The sequence below is a fragment of the Megalobrama amblycephala genome, linkage group LG6 (assembly GCF_018812025.1).
Source record: "Megalobrama amblycephala isolate DHTTF-2021 linkage group LG6, ASM1881202v1, whole genome shotgun sequence".
Classification (NCBI taxonomy): domain Eukaryota; kingdom Metazoa; phylum Chordata; class Actinopteri; order Cypriniformes; family Xenocyprididae; genus Megalobrama; species Megalobrama amblycephala.
In genome coordinates this window covers 12045829-12067619 of record NC_063049.1, presented here as the reverse complement: position 1 = coordinate 12067619, position 21791 = coordinate 12045829, and the positions used below count along the sequence as shown (strand labels likewise).

The 21791-nt window shown below is 35.7% G+C and overlaps 1 protein-coding gene across 1 annotated transcript in view; it reads left to right on the top strand.

The window, feature by feature from the left end:
* Window positions 1-20447, top strand: part of LOC125269609 (polypeptide N-acetylgalactosaminyltransferase 13-like) — a 46662-nt gene extending 26215 nt beyond the window's left edge. The window contains exon 11 of the mRNA XM_048192540.1: window positions 17876-20447. Coding sequence (XP_048048497.1) covers window positions 17876-18016 — 141 coding nt within the window. The 3' untranslated portion in view covers window positions 18017-20447. The remainder of the gene's footprint in view (window positions 1-17875) is intronic.
* Window positions 20448-21791: the final 1344 nt, after the last annotated feature.

Below are 21791 nucleotides of genomic sequence, written 5' to 3'. Positions count from 1 at the left end.
CTAAGTCTCTGAGATCCTAACACCTTGCACTTCTGGAGACTCCAGGTAGGTTGCAGCTCTGGAAAATGGTGGCGCTGGAGACTAAAGGGTTCCTGATGGTTTCACACTTAATTCTTCACCTTAATTCTTAATTATTTTGCAGTTAACATGTGTCTTTTCTTTTCCACCTGTTTTTGTCTGACCCCGCTGACCCAATGAGCATTTTGCTGTCCCTTGGTCATGCTTTAACTTTGCAATTTCTAGTATTGCATTAGTATTGCGTCCTTCTCATGAGTATTTAATAATTTTTGACTTTTCAGTCTGAGTTAAATCTCTTTTTTGGCTCATTTTGCCTGTAAAAGAAAACTTGCCTAATAATTCTGCACACCTGAATATAAGGCATTTTTCATTTCCAGCCTTCATGAACAATTATATATCACTTATAAATGATTAAAAACAATATTAATAGTAGTTATTAAGATTGATGTGGATTGGAATTGGTAAAATGTGCTTGGGAAAAAAATATGATCAGAAAATCAACTTGCCTAATAATTCTGCACTCCCTGTAAATGATCAAAACATAAAGAAAGATGATACTGTCATCATTTCACATCCTAGAATTTGCCACCATTAAATTGTGATTCAGTTTCCAATTTATTCATATATGGACTACTCAATTCTTAGCAACCAGAGAGACAGACATTTGTTTTAAAAATAACTCTCAGGTTTTTCACACTGCATGTGGAAATTGATGATTTTGGTTTACCGAGATGTCATTTGCTCAGTTTCTGGCACCGTTTCCAATTAAATTGCTATTTTAGAAGGTAAAGAGCCATTAATTCAGCATTGCTGGTCAGCCCTGTTACAGTTATATTTCTGTCATTATGAGACACCAGCAAATACAAACTACACACCCAGACTTTCGAGCCCTACATTTACATTTCAACATTTGACCTTTTCCATGACTCCTATTAGTTTGTTCCCTTATTTAGAACGTCTGTGTTTTTTTTTTTTAGTCTTAGGCACGTCAGTATTTTCACCCCCCCCCCCCCCCCCCCTTTTTTAAGCCAGTTATTTATATCATTTGCTATAGTGTGTCAGTAGGAAACATCAGTTTACATCTCCAAACATTCATTTTGCCATTAATTGTAATTTCTTCAAGCATCTTAGAGACACGGCCACAGTTCTTCTGGATTTAGTTTGTCTCAGTTTCATCTGTTTCTTAATGTAATCACAGACGGATTTGATGATGGTGAGATCAGATCTCCGTGTGGAGCACCAGCTGTTGTCAGACTCCTTGTGCATATAAAAATCTCACTGGATTATTACAATTAATGGCAAAATGAATGTTTAGAAATGTAAGCTGATATTTCCTACTGACACACTACAGCAAGAGATATAGATATACAAAAGATATATAATATAATATAATATAATATAATATATATATATTATATTATATATATTATATTATATTATATTATATTATATTATATTATATTATATATATCTTTTGTATAATATATACACACATTAGGGTCTGAGACCCTATGAGAATCTGGAATTCAAAGCCTAATTTAAACCTGGAAATAAAGTTGGCTAAAACTTTATGTGTACATTGATAAAGTATTTACAAAATTTGCAAACTATTAGTTTATAGTTAATTGATAGTTTATAAACTGTAGTTAATACATTAATAGACCATATACAGACATTGTCACTGTAATTAACAAATTATTATTGTTTAATTAGCTCATATATAAAGATTTAGATAATGCTTTGTTAACAACTAATTAACCATGAATAATTCTCCCTTTAGATTAGGGTTAATCCTTTATTTCAGGGTCTTTTAACTAGTTGCTTATTAGCATGCATATCACTAGAATATTGGCTGTTTATTAGTAATTATTAAGCACATATTAATGCCTTTTTCTGCATGACCTTATTCTACATTCTTAATACTACCCAATACCTAAACTTAACAACTACCTTACTAACTATTAATAAGCAGAAAATTAAGAGTTTATTGAGGGAAATGTCTAAGTTAATTGTGAATATGTGTTCCTTATGCTAAAGTGTTATAAGATTAGGTCACAGAAAATCAGAAATTGTCTTTAATTAAGTGATTTAAACTAACCTTTATTAGACATAAATTGCATTCACATTCATGTATTTCATATTGACAGCATTATGTTATTTTTTTTTAAAGTGGTTATGTTTAGTTTTGATGATAGGCTTAATGTATTTGTAAGCATTTTAAGGAACACTTAATACTAATGCTATTAATGTCAGATTAGTTGGTTTAAAACACTTAATTAATGATGATATTCTGTGACCTAATCTAAAGTGAGAACTTACAGTTAACAAAGCATTATCTAAATCTTTATATATGAACTAATATACTGTATGAGCAGCACTATTTATAAATCATAATCAAATCAGCAAATTAGTGCCATTAATCGTGTGAACTTCTACAATAGGTCAGATTTTGCTCTTTGAAACATTCTGAATGTTTCTAATGCTTCTAATGTTTCTGAATGAATAACCTGGATCATCAGGTTTTGTCCATGTCGGTTCAAGTACTGCTGTCATTAAAGCAAATACATTCTGAAATTCATTCATATTTTCAATTCATTTGTTTTTTTTTTGTTTTTTTTTCATTTGTGGTTTCAGTCTCTTTTTATTTCTCTTTCGGACACTTCATTGCATGTTAATTGCAATTAAATAATACTGTATTATAGTTTACATTTACATTAAATGCAATTACCTGCAGTTAAGTACATCTTTATATGTAGTCATTTAAATTGTAAGAGACTGGGCCATGTTTTGACCTAATTTTCATCAGTACCCATACCTGGTTTATTGTCATGTTTCATGGGAACCATCAGAAACGCACCTTCCTCCACATCATCACCCAGTCGTGTCTAACCATCAGTCGGCTGGAGGATGGAACGTACGGCCCAACAGTGGAGTACTGTGATGATAGCCCCCTTCAGACCTGGACCCTCCGCAACTTCACCCGACAGGAGGTCTTTAAGAAGCTCTACTACAGTCCAACTGATTACTTTCTGTAATTACCAGAACTTCCTGTTGATAGCAGGTCAGTACTGAATGAGTCAAGCAACCCAATCCAAAATCAACCCGTTGAACAGTTCCCCTGAGGTGATAAGGATTTAGGTTGGCATCCCATAGTTATTAGAGCTGTCGTGGTGTAACAACATAGTTGTTGTAAGAAATATCAGGCATATCTGTTTTGCACATGATTCTGGGTTTAGTTTGACTGTTATTTTATTTGGTCTCTGTGGTGTTTTTGAGCTTTGGATATGTAATGGTGCCATTAATGGACTATGCTTTCGACATTCTCAATTTGAAAGGTTACAGCTGAACTTTTTTTCACCAGACATTTGGAGACCACGATGGGGGATGTGTCCCAATCAATATTAAAATTAATGGTCGGCAGACATGGGTTTAAAGAGTGTATGATTACTACGCCAGTAGTTAGTTACAGCATTTCAGTAACCAATCACCAAGCAGCTAGACAAGCAGATGTGGTTGCCAGAAATTTACTGAAAAAATATGCAAAAAAACATTTTATAGGTCTTTGGTTAGAATTTAATTTTACAGTAAAACATTTTGGTAATACTTTATTTCGATGGTCCACTTCAAAATAGACATTCAGTTTATTTCATCATTAACTACACAGTGACTGGAACAACAATTAACTGCTATTAACTAACAAGAAACTCTGATTAACTAATAGTGTTCAGTTGAATGAGGTAGTTCACTATTAGCTAATCAATAACTACAGTTTTTTTCAAACCTCCCAGAAGACTAAGAACTACTATACAGGTCCATAATTAATGTGAATAATGCATAATGTATAATTAATATTAAAGTGAAGATCATGGTAACCCAATAGTAATGACTTTGGTATTACCAAATCCATCAGAAGGAATTACTAATTATTTGGATCAGTATTTTAAAGTGAATATCATGATATCTGCCTAATAATGACTGACATCATTGTAAGCTTTTGAGGTTTTTGTAAGGTTTTGGATAGTATTTGCTTCTGATGGATTTGGTAACACTTGAGTCATCACTATTGGATTACCATGATCTTCTCTTTAGAATACTGATCCAAATCGCCAGTGATTCCTTTAGAAGGAGTTAGTAACACTTGAGTCATTCAAAAACCTTACAAAACCCTCAAAAGCTTACAATGACTTCAGTCACTACCAGCAGTCAATACTATGCTTATCACTTTAGAATGCTGTTCCAATATTATTAATTCATTCTGAAGGATTTGTTAATACTTGTCATTTCTATTGGGTTACCATGAACTTTAATTTAGAATTAATTATTGTGACGAGCAGGGCGGGCGAGAGCCGTAAGGGAATGGCGCGAGGCTGGTGACGCAAGTGATAACGAGCTTCACCTGCGAGGTGCACCGGCCTTGAGTCTCTCACGGAGGAGCTCCAGGAGCATAAAAGGAGGAGCGACGACAGTGAAGGACGAGAGAGGACCAGGCCTGGACTTTATTTTATGTTTTATTATGTTTGTGTGGCCGGCAGACATCCGTGAGGGTCTGCCGGCATTACTTTCGTTTTGTTCTTTATTTTATTAAAGATTATTGTTTGAACGTTCTCCGGTTCCCACCTCCTTCTTCCCACATCTACAAACCATGTTACAATTATACATTGTGCATTATTCACATTAATCATGAACCTGTATATAGTAGTTCTTAGTAGTCCTCTGGGACTCCCAGACTGGGAGAAAAAAAATTACTGATTAGCTAATAGAGCTAACTACTTCATTCAATTACTTAGTTATTACTTACTAATTTGTTAATTGAAAGTTTCTTGTTAGTTAATTGTAGTTACTAGAAATTTTATATTGCATTACTCATTTGTTCCTGTGTAGTTATTCATTAATAACAGAACAATTTTCTAAAGTGTTACCAGACATTCTGCTAACTATATGTATTTGCAACTACATGTCAACTTATTCTACTAACCTGAACCCCTTACCCTACCTCCTACTAATGTCTACTAATACTCTAATGAGAGTTAGTTGACATGTAGTTGTTAAGTTACAGTTAGAAGAATGTCTAAAGTGGACCATCGAAATTAAGTGTAACCAAAATTTCATCTTAATTCAGTGATATCACACCATTTTCATTTGTCGTATTCTGTGAATCTGAATTCCCTGAACATAATTCACTCTTGTTGATCCAACCAGTGTTTATCGCCACCCACAGCCTAACCATAAGCTCTACTTTTCAGCACAATAGTAACCACAAAAATCAACATAACAGAAACTCTTTTAAATGTCAAACATAACTGAATATTACACATTAAAAGGTTTTTCCCTTTACTAAGAACGCATTAAATAGCACATAATTTCAACACTGAATCTCCTCATCTAGTCCTTTACAAAGCATTCTAGGAACTAGAAATCCACTGCTCTATTTCAATCAATGCAACACAAATGATTCATGTAATCCCAACACAAATGGATTAAGTTAAAACTTTACAAATTTAATTTCATTTGATGTAATAAAATTGAGTGTGAATTACAATTGAGTAAAACAAATTCAACATTTTTGTATTGCTTTAAGTCATTTTAAAGTAAACTGAGAAAAAAAAAAAGTACTGAAAAAAGTGTTAAAGAGAAAGCCACATTATTTACCATTATTAACCCTAAACAAAATGCTAAAGCATTACACATTTTCAACCGTTACATAATTTCTGTTCTTGTAATTTGTATATCTGGAAGCATCACTCAACTTCAGCTTATGTAAAATATTAATAACCCATGAAATTTCTCTTTCACAGCGTGTTTTAAAACAATATTGTTACATTCAAAATGTTTTAGGCATTTGCAATCCATATTCATGTGCTTTGTGCCAAGCACAATATTTGTTTAAAAAAATAAAAATGCTTTTCTCCCATAAAGAGTTGAGCTTGACGAAGTGAATTTAACCGTAAACAAAAAGAAGACTGACTGTAAGAGAAATAGCCCAAATGTTGTGGGCTTTTTTATGAAGTCACTGCCTTAAATATGATGTCAAACCATTATTTTTTATAGGGAGAATAGGTATTAAAAAGTGTAGGGGCAAAGACACATTCTGCAGATGCATACAGAATTTAAAAAAGCATGATTAAATCCATTTCAAAAAAGCACTAAAACTAAATTTATGCAGAATCAGGGTTATTACTAAAACTAAAACCATAAACATTTCAAATATTTGAAATAAACATTGACTGAAATGAAATTAAAAAATATAATACAAAAAGCTTTTCACCTAGTCGCCAAAGAAACATTTTTTATTTAGTTTGGTTCATTTAATTTAGTTCATTCAAGTTGGCATGAAACGGAAGTTGTGATTTTCTTTTCTTCCCTGATGTGACATATCCAAAAAATGGCTTCTTGAACAAGAACAAACGTAAGGCAGGAATTGATTTTGTCAGTCGGGAATTGATTGGATTTTTGGGTCATTGTGGTTTGCTATTGGTGGATCTCATGTGAGTGACAGATTGTCCTGCCCTTCGCAGTAAACACGTCATCAGAGAAGAGGTGTCATTGCACGAGGGAGGGGAAGTTATTTTGATTAAATAAAACAAAATAATGATGTGCACGGATAACTAATTTATAATACATACTGCTATATTCCACAAACAAGACTATAACTTGAAATATATATATATATATGTTTGATGACAAAACACGACAAAACTATTAAAATGTAATGTAAAATATACATAACTCAAATTATTTATTTTATTTAAAAAGTTGTGTATATAGACTAAAATAGTTAAATATATCAAAAATGTGTTAAGTCATGGGAAGATGCATAGAACACAAATCACAATTATTTTAATTTGTGTGGTTTTAGTGAGTATTTATTGAATGTGAGGCATTTTTTGATCTTAAATTGGTTTACGGAGCTCAGGCTGTGCTGTGAGTCTACATTCAAGGCAGGTTTCAATGCATTTAGGAGCAATTACTGCTGACCTTTTGAGGGAAATGGGAGGGGACAGCAACTCAAAGACACACAAATTCAATAACAGACATCACAGGAACTGCTGGATATATACCACTATTTCAAGGACCTTCAGAGCACCTCTCTGTCAAATTAAATTTTATTTGAAATTTATTTTATTACATAAATATTTTATGTTGAATTGAAAATTTACTGGCAGCCAGCATGGCCACCTATATCCCAGCTATTATTTAGCATCAGATCAGAGAAGGCGGTTTTATTTAAGCTTGATTATCTGTTCGTGCTGGATTGAAATGGGCCTGTCTTTGTTTACAAGCTCTTTTGAAGTGATCTCATTGTGAAAGGTTTCTTTCATGGCCCAGGCTTGCAGAGACGGACCCTTTGCATTAACACGCTCTCACGGTCACACGGCAGCTGCGTTGTGCACAAAAAGGAGGAGGGTTTTTTTTTTTTTAGTATTATTGTCTAAACCCTGAATTTGAATGTCCACTCCAGCATTTTTAATCTGCATTTTTTTTTTCAGCTTATGTTTGGCCACCAACGCTTCATCAATGCTTGTGTCTTTGTGCATGCTTTTTTCACTCATAGGTTTTTCTTTTCATCATTCGTTTGTCCTCTAACTGGTGCATATGAATGACAGCAGTACTGTATGATTTTACACACTGCAAAGACTTTATTTTATGGCTTTAGAAGCTGAATGTCTTCCAAAGGATATACCATTTAACTTTTATTCTTTTGACTTTCTGAATGCATATTCAGTTTACAGAGTGGACACCTAAAAATATCACACATTCATACACAAATAAATATATTATCCCTTTTCTTTCTTCATTTCTTTCTTTCTTTCTTTCTTTCTTTCTTTCTTTCTTTCTTTCTTTCTTTCTTTCTTTCTTTCTTATCCCGCAAATCTATAAACGTGTTTTAAAACATACATTTACATTGCTGAATTCATACAAAACACACTGTTGAATTCATACAAACTAATGGCTTGGTATCTAATCATTTATGATGAACAAATTCAGTGTTTTGTAGTCTAACCAGCATGCAAAAACACATTTTGTCACATTTGATATATCCGATATGTCATGGCAAAGTTTGTTCACATGCTGCATTGGCATAAGCCCATTAAAAAATGTTTAAAAAAATTAAGAGGTTTGAAAAAATCTCTTAAGATACCAGTGCTGTTGGAAAGGGCATACAAGTGTTTTGTGTTTATTGAAACCCTACATGAATATAAAGAACTTGGAAGATGAATTTTAAGTTGTTATGTGTAATCTGTGTTGTCCTGATCTCAAGGATATAATTTAACTCTTTTTCAAACTCCCCTGTATTATAGAGCTGTATATATATATATTTTTGTTCTAGGTAAAATAGGCATCAATTTGAATGAGTGTTATTGACTTTAGTGAGGATGGGACATTAGTTTGAGCTCACAGCGGATGCTGTGTCTGTCGCTGCTCAGATGAACACAGATAAAAGCATCTCACCCAGAGATCTCTGTAACCCCACACACTGAAACTATATCTGCCACTGAGAACCACACAGGCTTTGACTGCCATTGTAGCCAAAAAAAAAAAAAAAAAAAAATCTAATGTAATGGCTTCATATAATACTGCTTATTATTTTCCTCACCTCTGTCCATTTCTCCTCCCATCTGTGACAAAGTGTTCTGTGTTACTCTCAAACATGCAGCATTAACACATTTCCAAACATTTGTCCCGTTGTCACTATACATCTAGGGAATTTCCACCTCCAAATGGTTCGTTCTCAGTAAATGTTGTGATTTGTGCCTGAAAATTTCATTTTGTTTTTTAAATTATCTTTTTCTGAGTCCGTAATCACCATTGGGCAACTATCATGTAGGGAGATGTGTCCAGTTATAGTGGTCAATAAGTAGTGTTTCTAGGGGTTGATTATTAAACTATTTCACTCAATCCTAAATATATGCATGGAGTCTTGCAATGGTTATGTGTCATTACAAGCCTAATGCCTTACAATGCTATTTCTAGTCAGTATTCTTGTGCTTTCTGTCAATAACTGTATTTTTTTCTGTAATATATTGATCATTATGATTTTTTATTATAAACGATTTGAACTTTTGAACTTGACGAGGCCCTTATAAGTGTAGCCAGAATTAAGCCATGATGCCAGTCCATTCATTAATAATGATGCCAGAAAGGACAAACCATTATTATTTTAATGCATGCGAAGAGATGATTCTGGAAGTATTCAGAAATAGTAAATCCCTTTGTAATTTCTTGTTTTTGGATATATAGTATGTGGATGGGTCCTTTTTTGACATTAAAGGGTTAGTTCACCCAAAAATGAAATTTCTGTCATTTATTACTTACCCTCATGTCGTTCCACACCCGTAAGACCTTCGTTCATCTTTGGAACACAAATTAAGATATTTTTGATAAAATACCAAGGGTATGTGATCCACACATAGGCAGTAATGTCATTGCACCTTTTGACGTCCAGAAAGGTAGTTAAAAACATAGTTAAAATAGTCATTGTGACTGCAGTGGTTCAACCTTAATGTTATGAAGCGATGAGAATACTTATTGTGTGCACAAACAAAAATAATGACTTTATTCAACAATTTGAACCTTTGTCATACGTAGTGAACTCAGTGCAGGCTTCCTTGTTTGCCAGCTCATTAACAACAAGAGGGTGAATACTTAATGACAGAAATTTAATTTTTGGGTGAACAAACCCTTTAAGTGAGTTGCCATTAACTTTTTCCACATAGATCTAAGGCAGCAAAAAACACTCAAAAGAACTTGTGACATTTAATATTATAACTCCCTGTGATTGTCTTGGTCAGAAGATAAAAGTCTAGTTTCAGTCATGAAACTCTAGAGGACGCAGGCTGATAGGTTCTTCACATGCAATCCGCAATCATATCATTACCGCATAACAAAAGCTGATTGGCTTCTGCTCATCCTGCAGCCAATGAGATTGCTTGCCCGACATTTAAATAGTCTAGTTCAGTATTTGCTGTAAGCTGGTCCTGCAACATGCTATCAGAGTTCCTCTGAAAGCCTCCACCTCCCCCAGCTCCACCTGCCTAGATCTGCCACAGGATTTATGTATGTATTTATGCAGCAGCAGCACATCTTACAAGATCACAGCAGCACTAGCATTGCCAATTCAATAACATGTTAAAACTGTTCTGAGATTTCTGAGATCATGATTGAAAAACTTTCCAATTTCCAAAACAGTACCAGTTGTTCTAATCCATCTCATATTTTAATAATCCAGTATTTTAGATCTACATTAGTGGATGTATATCAAAAGTGGAACATTTGTTAGGATTTTGTTTTGTCTTTTTATTTGAATGCTCAGCAAGCCACTGCAGCAACGAGAAAAACCCTAACAAACAAACAATAGATTGCATCTGTGTGCAGATTTCTGTCACTGATAACAGCCACAACATACACTTTGAATAAAACTGTAAAAAGGAAAAAAGGACATGGTTGGGTAAATCTTCAAATCAATGTAAAATTAAGTTATTAAAAAAATAACTGAGTTAGTAAGTAAATTTTATTTATAAAGCACATTTAAATCCAAAGTGCTGAACAGAGTAAGAAAACATAAAATAAAATAAATAAAATAAAACAGAAATAAAGCAGAGTAAAACCAAACAAAACAGACAATAAACAGAAGTATAATAATATTAAAATATTAAAATGCTAGGGACTAGAGATGCGTTTTCAATTTGGATTTAAAAATGGTAATCAAAGGTGCAAATCGGATGTCCAAAGGCAGTTGCTTCCATAGCATGTTCAATCAGAATGTAAAAATCCCTCAAAAAAAAAAAAAAAAAAAAAAAAAGCTTTAAAAGTGTTCCCTACCTGTAAATGATGCTTAAATGCCCAGTCTTCTTTCCACATTACTTCAGATGAATAAAGACCTTGCTCTTGCACTACTGTTATCAGTGAAGAATAAGGTATTGCCTTTATATTGTGTGTTTGATCAGACAGACAGACAGACAGACAGACAGTTTAACAAATCTGCATAGATTTGTTAAACCACCCGGAACAACCTTGCATCCACCAAGCAACCCCCATAACACACTAGCAACTGCATAGCAACATCTTAGCAACCACCCAGGGTAATCTGCTGCTTTGACACAATCTGCATTGTAAAAAGCGATATATGAATAAAGATGATTTAACTTTACTTAATCCTGTGTGGAGGATTTCCTTGAGTAGGAAATCAGTTTTGACTAGTTTACCCAAAAATAAAAATTCTCTAATCATTTATTATTTATCACGCTCACTGTCTTTCCAAAAGCATACTTCTTTCTTTAAGTGCTTATCAGAATGTTGATCATACAATTAAAGCAGACAGTAACCAGGGGCTGTCAAACTCCAAAAAGCACCATAAAAGTATCATAATAATGTACTGTAAAAATGATTTTTCATACATGCAAATAAAGATGATTGAAGTGCTTTTTACAAGAAAATACTATTTAAGTCTTTATACTGATGTATAAAGCATCAGTATGCTGTGAGAGCTCTAAAGCACAACACATGCTTCTCATGTTTGGACATTAACTATCTGCTGTTCATGATGAACTCAAAATGCTCAGTGATTTATAATAAACCTGAGACTGCATGCGGTCAACTCATTTGTCTTGCTGTCTTCTGCATGAACTGTAAAATAGTGTCAGAGTCTGAGCAGTCTACAGTTGAGGAGAGGCAGAACAGTGCATATTCTCACCTATCTCTCAGTGTGAGACAGTGACTGATTACCTTCATTCAGAGCTGTTGAGGTGCAATCACCCGCAGGCTCCAGGCTTTTTGGAAGGGTGTCTGGACTCAGCAGGGCAGCAGCTTTCATTATCCGCCTCTGGAGTTCTGTTGCATGGCATGATGCATTGGCGACTGTGTTGAATACCCACTCTGAAGACTCATATAACTAAACGGTGTTAAAATGGAGTTTGGTTTTAATGAAATCTACCCATGTAACTGATCATTTACACCATATGCAGTATTTAATAAATGCAGTTAATTCTGTGGGCTGTTTTTGACATTTCTGCCCTGCACATTTAGGGCATGCAGAATAAAATCACATCTATGCTGCTAGAAATGTGTCAAACCAATTTCAGTGCCACAGACATCTGTATAAACATTTACAAAGTATGTTTCCCTTTCGAGGGAACTCAGTGCTGCGTCAGATTGATGCTATGGGAATGGCTCTGCATGAGCCTGTGTCTGAAGCACGTGTGCCAACACTAGGGTGACCATATGTCCTCCTTTTCCTGGACATGTCCTTTTTTTTTTTTGGACCTAAAAAAAATGTGTCCGGCCGGGATTTCCAAATTGCCCAAAATGTCCGGGATTCGGATTTTGCTTTCTATAGTCGCTATTCCTTCTCGCACGCAAATTTGGAATATAGCATAAAACATTTGCGAATAAAACAGCGTTTCCATACAGTGAGCCGAAGAGAACGAAATTGTCACTTCCTGATAAACTGGTGCTAAATGGAGAAATAGAAGTTGTTGTAGTAGAAGCCACTCTAAATAATAATTTTAGTATATAATAAATTATTTGCGCCTCAGAGCGCGCAGATGAAACACAATAAACTCATGTTATCTTGCATTCAGATGCCTGGTGTTTGTGAACGCAATCGTGTGAGAGGCTTCTGGGAGGGAATTACGCAGAACCACATTAACGACAGACTTTGCTCAGGCATTATAGAATGAACAAAACAGCATTTCAGATGCTGTGCAATAAGATTGTTTGGCTGGTTGGTCCAATTATGCTCTCCCATCGCAAAGTCACGTCTTTTTTGATGCACATCATGAAATTTATTCAATGAAATTGGCCTTTAAAGTAGTCAGGTGACAACCGGTAAGCAAGTCAGTGAGAGTTGTCTTCAGGAAGCTGCTTTGTTTGATGTGTGTGTGTGTCTGTTTTTTTTAGGAGTTCTAAAATGGCAAGGAAGCAATTTAAGAGGTGTATGCCTCCGTGCATATGTTTTTAACGGAGGATCACTCGTATGATTTGTACGTTCAATGTTTGGGAATGGAGCATTACGAGAGATGCATTGTGAGTGTTTCACGCTGAAGAAGCTCCACTCCTGCCGGGCTCTTTTAAATAATGATGAGAACCTGGAGTACCCGTGGTTCAGGTCCCGTGACTGCTGAGGCAGCTTGGTGATTAAGATTTTGTGGATCGCAATTGAGGTAGTGGAGGGATTTATGACAGGAATCTCCCTTTCTTAATCTTCACCCGCTGACTCGGGAGTTCTCAGGTCGGATCTGAAAGCCCACCTTTGTGGCATCTTCTGGCTTGATCTAACTCCGAGGAGATGGATGTGCTTAAAGTTTAGACGCAAACAGCAAATGAAGTTACATCCTTCCACACCCCTGTGAACGAGGAGTTGCTGGAGGTGTTGACCAGCTATTGGAGGGAGTGCACATCTCAATGAACCACACCTTGTGATCCTTTCTGGCCTCAAACTCTCATTTTCAAGAAGATGTTTAGCTGGGGTAAAGAGTTAGCTGGATCAAGAGTGATGGACATACAAAAGTAAATAAATAAATAAAATGTGCCTAGCATGTTGAGACGGTTGTGTTTCTCTTGTTATGGGAGTAGGGCAGTGGTTTTCAAACTTTAAGAGTGAAACTTTTTTTATTTTTAAAGAAAAAAAAAACATATATGGATTTAACCGACGGTAAGAATTTTGACAGATTAAATGTTATTGATTGGTTAAACGGTTTAAAAAGTAATTTAGGTCTTTTGTCAGTATAGTTTGAAAACATTTGCTGCATGGTTCAAAAATACACCACACATAAAATTGAGTTTTTGAGAGAGAAAAAATGGCACAGATTGTGTTACAGACTATTTAAATTGAGCAGTGTAACTTTTTATGTTTGGTGGATCAATTTATTTTAATAATGAACAGACTGCAATGTCAAGTTAGCAGTGTTAGAACTGGTATGTTGTTTGTGCATGAGGCGCCTGTGCGATCACTTGAATTGTTTCCTTATAACAGCGAAAACAACTTAAAATACTCCATCATTTATGTTCATACAAATAAGAGTAAGACATAATTTGAAACCCTAAAGTGTTTAATTTATTTGTGTACACTAAAAAAAAAAAAAAAAAAAAAAGTGGTTTTATAAAATAAAGAAAACAAACAGGATGCGCTTTCTGTCGTCTCAGTTTCTTTTCTGTGAAGTTGTTATAGAGAGCGCCACACATCAAAATGTACTCGAAACTTTTGATGTTTTTTCTTTCATTTTGTTAATCTGTTAATTATTTAAGTGAAACATATTTGGTGTATTTATTCATTTTATATGTAGCCTATGATTTTATTCTGTTTTTCTCCATTCACAGAAGCGCTGCAGGTGTGTGAAGTGACAATGAATCCTCATTGCACATGTTTTGCACATGTAAAACTAGAAAAAACTAAAAAAAAAAAAAAGTTATTTTTAATGGGTCCCAGACATCCATTTGAATTTAATTCTAATTTAACAATCTTGTCGGTTAAAGGTTAATGATTGGCTAATGATCATCGGTTAACGGTTAGGGAAAAAAACTAAAATGAACATCCCTAATTTGTGGCATGAAGCTGTGGGAGCGGAGTGAGGCCAGTGGAGCAAATGTTAATGAGCGACACGTGAATAGACCTGGGGATGAAGCTCTTGGAAGTATAAAGTGGGGTGTAAAAGCATCCCACCTGGCAATATTGGCCTCCCACCAGTGTGTGAGCCTGGAGGTGGTCATGCATTTTTCGTTAGCATGCATCTCTGAGAAGTCTATGAGGGGATGAGGAATGTTAGACAGAGACTGGGTGTAGCTCACACTCTCTCATTATTTAATCCGATATAATATTTCCTCGTGTTTTGGTACAACAATGTGGTCAATTGGTTCTTTGTCTGGCATGATAGATTCCACTCATCTCATGCCCCCTTCAGCACTTTAGCTGGAGTTGATAGTGTGGACATGGATACAGCTTGATGCACAATTCTTGAGTGAAGAAGGAAGAGGCAGATTAATCAGCAGCAAAGTGGACTGGGGAACCCACACTTGCTTTTTAACTGCGTTCTCCAGTACTATGCTGGAGGTGGAGATGTAGATGCTTCCATGTGGTACACTACCTGTAGGAGTGGCAACAGAGTAGAGATAATCATATTTCTCTAAAGCTGAGACCTAGAGATGGTAGCTGTGCAGTAGAATGCCCTCTGCTGTAGCTGCAGCCTCCCTGGCTGACTCTGCTAGTTGTTCATCTCCTCTGTTGCCTCCTCTTTCAGCATTCTAGCTGAAGGTGAGAGCATGTACTACATGCTTTCATGTAACAGGTATGATGATAAAGTCAGAAGTGGTTGTAGCTGCTTTAATACTGTGAGCTGAAGGTGAAAGTGTGTATGCTTTCCTGTGAATAGGATGGCGGTAGAGTCTGAGGCGTTGCACTCTGTTTGACCTGGGATGGTAGCACTAACCTGCCCTCTTCCATTGGAAGTTGCTGGTGAATGTGTTCGTAATTTTGGCCTCCCTAGATGACTAAGTTCCCGCTTCCTTTTTTGCCCCCTTCGGCATTGAAACAGGAGTTGAGAGTATAAATGTAGATGCATCAATCTATATAACCTTCCTCAAAGTTTTCAAGGTAAATGAACAGTATATAATCCAGCTATCTGTCATCCTACCCCAGGGGTCACTGTGTGGCATCAGCATGCCTCCTTGATAGAACTCCCTATATATAGCAACCGTTCAGGGCGACCGTGTTGGCGGCCCACTTTCTCAGTTGCCCCTCCAGTCTTCTTTTGGAGGGAGTAGCCTATGCAATTGATGTTGGCTTACTTCCCTAATGACGGTGTCAATGTTGAGTGGTGTTTGTGGTTGTTTGCCCTCGGGCATCCTGCCCTCTGCCTCTCTAAGCTATCTTGGAGTAGCAGTGTAGAGGTAGGGTGGTGATTGTAGTTGTAAACCTAGAGCATCCTGTGGATTGCCCTGCTAACGCTGAATGTGAAAACCACCTCAGCATCTTCCACTATTTGTCCATGGCTGGGGCCAGTGGATGAGAGTTGTAGTGGTCTCTTGGGGGTCTGCATAATGAGCCTCTAATATGATACCCAGGGAAAGATGACTTATAAAGTAGAGAGCGGCTTGAACGGCTTTCAGATCTTGGCTTTTCCTATTAGGAGGACTGAGGGTTGAGCAGGAAGTTGAGAGAGCTGAAGGGCTTTGCTCTCTCTTGTTCATGGGATTCCATGTTTATATTTGCTCCCTTCTGAGCAAGACAGGGTAGGGCTAATATAGCGTTGCAGTAACCTGCGCTCTTCCATTGGAAGTTGTTAGTGGACACAACTTGACTGAGTTCCACTTTTTCTGTTGCCCCCTTCAGCATTGTGATCCAAAGGTGAGAATGGTAATAATAGTAAAGTTAGAGGTGTTGCAATCTATGCTTAGTCTGAGGAAGGTAGCAACCTGCCCTCTTCTATTGAAGTTGTTGTCGGATGCAGTTGCAGTTTTTATTGACCAGGCATTTTGCAGTATGGCGGCATGGGTATTGACGGTCCCATAGCGTCAAACTTACGCAGTGTAAAGTTCCATCGAAAGGGAACGTCTTGGGGTTACGTATATAACCCTGGTTCCCTGAGAAGGAAACAAGTCGCTGCATCGCTTTGCCATACTGCATGCATGCCTGGGCATCTTCCTAGACAATTACAATCTGATGACCTCTGTTCATGTGTCTGTTTATAGTCTCACTGACTTGCTTACCGGTCATCACCTGACAACTTCAAAGTCAATTTCATTGGCGTGTTGGCACACATGCTTCTGACACGCAGAGGCATTTCCATAGTGTGAATCTGACGCAAAATTTTGTTCCCTTCTCATTCATACAGCATGGTTTCACATACCATTTCTATGTTACTGCACATGCGCAGAACTTTCCAGTTTCAGTTTTCAATCAGACGAAGTGTTTACATGTCCTATCAAAATGGATTAGAAAAGGTTTTTGGCCAATTAATTCTAATTAACATGGTTACATGTGACTTTTTTATCTCGACTATGCTACTAATACAAACGGATTATTGGGGTCTATGTAAATGCAGAGATAGTATGTAATAAATACGCTTATTCGGTCAAGAGCAGTGAATGAGTTTCAAAAGTTGTTGATTAACATTAATGACACAGACAGCAGCAGGTATATTAGGCTAATTGCATGGATCCAATATACTACTGACATCTGATTTTCTCCCACCTTTTTTGAGCAATAAGTGTGTGCATTTGGCCATTCAAGCACAATAACTGAATTTCAGCGCTGATGATACACATTATATTTTGCTAAGTCATATTTTCACTTGCTAACTTTTCATTTATTACAAAATATATTACTGTTGATTAATTGGACTGTGTTGAATAGTTGCTTCAAATAACAATCCAAAATTTGGGGTTAAAATCTGCTTAAATTTCATAAAAATAATGTCAAATGCTGCTGGTTCTAAAATATTTTTATTTTATTGGTAACACTTTACAATAATACTCTAAAAAAATTGTTTATCAATATAAGTCTCATGATCAATATATTTTTACAGCATTTATTAACCTTTGTTAATGTAGGTTAATAAAAATACAATTGTTTAGTTTTTGCTCATGTTAGTTCATATGCATTAACTAATGTTAACAGACACAATGTGAATTTTAAAAATGAATTCAATGTTAAAATTAACATTAACATTAATACATGTCGTATAGTTCAATGTTTGTTCATGTAATGTTAGGCTGAAACCTTATTATTTATTTAATGAAGTTTATTATTTTTATTATTAATTTATGGTGAAATATGAGCCAGATATGTTGTTGACAGGCTTTTTGAGATTCATCCACACCAGTTTGTTTTTTCATTTTTCTATAAATCTATGTTCCCCCACAGCGGCTGACTCTGCTCCATGTGAATAGTAACCAGTGTCTGGACATGCCTTCTGAAGAGGATAAGATGGTTCCCACTCTCAGAGACTGTAGCGGCCGGCGGTCACAGCAGTGGATCCTGAGGAACATGACTCTAAGTGTCTGACAGAGCCAGCAACCTCCAGATCAGACCTGAATCTCGGCACTCGCAACACAACACGAGTCCTGGAGTCAGGTTTATGGCCTTCTTCACAGCTCTGTGAACTGTCATTTTCTGGTTCATGATCAAGTTCATCCAGGCCTTGATCGGAAGAACCACACACAGCCCATTTACTGACCCATTTGTGACCAGGCTTGTGTCTCTGTTGATGTCTGGACTGCATTCTTTAGCTTTCAGATTCACTGGTCTGGGGTCAGATCACAGCCCATGACCATCTTGGCAAGGTTTTAACGCATGCTGTCTCTGATATGAGCATGTGTCACTGGCTATCTATGCTGCTCATCCTGTGTGGGAGTTCTGATGCCTCTTAATATCCTCCACGTCATATCTTTGACAGTAGCCCATATGTTTCTTCAGAGATGGAGTGATTGTGTCAGCCTCCACTGTGCTGAAATGCATTTAACACTGGGCAGAATCTTCAGCTCCACTTTCTTTACAGCACCTGAAGGGATTGTGTGTTTGTCAGTGGATTATATGGCGACAATATTACTTGCTGCTGTTTCTCAAAAATATCTTGATCTCTTTCAGCGAGGCTGCAATATATACTTGACCTGCCTTAAGGAAACTTGATCAGAAAAGCACATTTGCTTTTTGTTTTGTTTGTTTGTTCGTTTGTTTGTTTCATGAACAGTGCTGGGTAGTAACTTGGATATGTCATTTGGATTACGTATTCAGATTCCAAAAAAAACAAATACTTGTAATTAGATTAATTGATTCTCCCCAATTCTTCTTTTTTATCTTTCAGATTTTCCTTTTTCAAAAGTTTTGTGGAATTGCACACACAGACCGGCTATGGATCAGGCTACTATAATTACATGGGAAATTGAGAAGCCACAGAGCATAAACAAATAAAACATATAATCTTTTTTTTAATTTGTGTTTTTTTATTATTATTAGTAGTAGTAGTATTTTCAGATTATTTATTTTTTTATATTTTAACTTTTTATAATTTAATTAATTATTAGCTTTTCATAAATTTATGAACACCCTGCAGTTTCTTCCTAAACCCTAGTTTGGGAAACCCAGACACAATGTAAAGTTTAAAAATGTAAGATTATACTATTCAAACCAATGTTATAAAAAAGTTAGGTCAAAATTAGTCGAAAAGTAATGTATTGTGAAATGTGTAAATAGATTATGTTACTAAATACAAATTGTATCATTTAATTTGTATTCAGTAAGGGACTACAATTTGTAAGTAATCTCCCTGGCACTGTTCATGAATTAAAGTTTTTTTTTTTTTTTTTTTTTTTTTTTATTAACAGCAGCTCATTTTGAGGTTGCATTTCATCATAATGCATAGTACAGTTTATGTGATTTATGGGTGTATGATTTATCTGTATTGTATTTAGTTCATCTGATTTTAGTTTGATAATAAAATCTTGGAAATTGTACATTTTCATAATAAAATTGAACCATATCACATTTTATCAGGTCCACATGCAAAAAAGTGGCTTCATATTTAACCCCAAATCAGAGACAGTAAGAAAGTGTAGTCCATTTTAGGACTTTTTTTTTTTTCTCGTGAATTTGGAGTAAAATATGACCTGGACATTTCTTTTTTTTTTTTTTCAGGGTATTTACCTACCAAGTGTCCATTTTTTATTTTTATCTAACATTTCTAGAAAATGTAGTGATTGTGTGTCTACATTTGGTAATGTGCTATCATTTGTGTATAAAGCATTGTAGGCAGCAGCATCTCATAGGCAAAACTAAAACAAATCATTTGAAGCCATCATCATCATCTCCATAACCACAGGTGTGTGTGACTGATGGATGCTTCTGGACACACAACTGTACAAATTATGAACTAGACCTTTTTGAGCATTGATGTACATATTAAAGCAAATATTTTTTTAAGATGAAATCTAAAAACTCCAGTGGAAAAATTGATACTGCTGTGATACTGCTTGGTGTATATAAAATATGTTTGAAAATTACTGTACAGCTTTATTCCACTGCTACTGTATGTACACATCTAATGCATCCACCATGTATTGTTAGTGTTCTATTAATGTCTGTTTAACTCACACACACAAAAAAAAACTTAACTTTAATAATATTGATTCTTGAATTGGGGGTATAAGGGTTTGTGTATTTAGTTATTAAACATGCACACAATTGAGAGTGGTGTTATAAAACTATATCTCAGTTATTAATATGAACTATCACATGCATGGTACAGTCTGACTCTGTACATTTCTGTATTTTTTTAATCTTCATAAAAATGTGTGACTTTGTACTTGTCTTAATGTTAACTGTTTGTACTTTCTTTCTTTTTCTTTTTTGTTACAACTTTTTTTGTCTCAACTGACCTCATGTTTAATAGATTAATGTAATAGAACTGTTAACTGTAATAAACAAATGTTGTTAAATGTATCACTTTCTTATTCATAAGATTAGCATAGTAAAACTACTATGTCTGTGGGTTTCTTTTTTTTTTTTATAATGCAGATTGTCAAACTGTTTTTGGAAATATCTGGACTAAGTTATCCATTGTGTTTTTTTCACTGCAGAGAAAAAGAAGAAAAAAAATATATATTTTTTTTTGCCGCATGAGCATGCAGTGACCGGCAGTGAAATCCATTGTGGTTTTGTAAGTTAAGTGCATTCAGAAATGAAGAGAAATGCATATGTCACCAAAACTGAAATATAATTTGTATAATTCTAATTCAGCTAAACCAAACAACTGCATTAGGGTCAGTTCTTGCATTTAGCCTACAGGGAATTGGTTTTACCTAAAAAATCTATATTTTTAAAATTCAAATCATAGTTTATCAGTGTGTCTTTGTTTGTGACTGGAACACTTCATTTTGAAAGTGTCTTTGTTACTTTTTTACCATGTGTAAGTATGCCTGTATATTAACGAATGCTACTTAGTATATAAAAAAAGGGACAAGAAATTTGAGAATTGCAATCGTACGGAGCCGGAGCTGGAGCTCTCTAATTGCTCTCGCAATATTTTGATGTCATACACCAAACGGTCTGTGCATTGACGTCACTTTCGCCCTGGTACACGCCCCCTCAGCCAGCCAGAGAGGCAAAACACCCTGCAACATGTGTGGCTTTATTAGGAGAAACTGCGAAAAATTTAGATACAAATCTGTATGATTACTTATATCATTGTTATATATCGTCATGCCAACCAGCCCTAAAACTTGGATAGACATGACATTATGATTTTCTATAAAGAAACAATATGTATTGAAGCACTATTCAAATAAATTTGACTTTGACCTGACACTTGGTCTTATGTAAAGACGGAATTTGTTAGCAAAATTTAAGTGACAAGGACATTAATGGATGTTCAGTCTGTTTCATTATATTTTGTAGAAACTTTTAAAGTCTGGATAACTGGCAGACGAAGGCAGAAAATACAGGGTTCCACAGTGTAATCTGTCTAAACTTGCTTTGTAAGGACAACGTCTCGGGTTACGCCTGTAACCCTTGTTCCCTGAGAAAGGAACGAGACGCTGCGTCGGCACGACACTTTGGGGAATGCCTCCAGCGTGACAGTGTCTGACGTACGTATTGAACTAATCCAATCTTGATTGATGTTACATGATGACGTCACATGTGCCGGCGTACCAGAAGCTACAAAGGTAAGCCGGCACACAACAGTGTCAGCTTTTGATGGGTCGAAGCAAGTCATTCTCAGGCACTCAGGAGGTGTGGCAAAGGGACGTAGTGTCTTGTTCCCTTCTCAGGGAACATTGGTTAC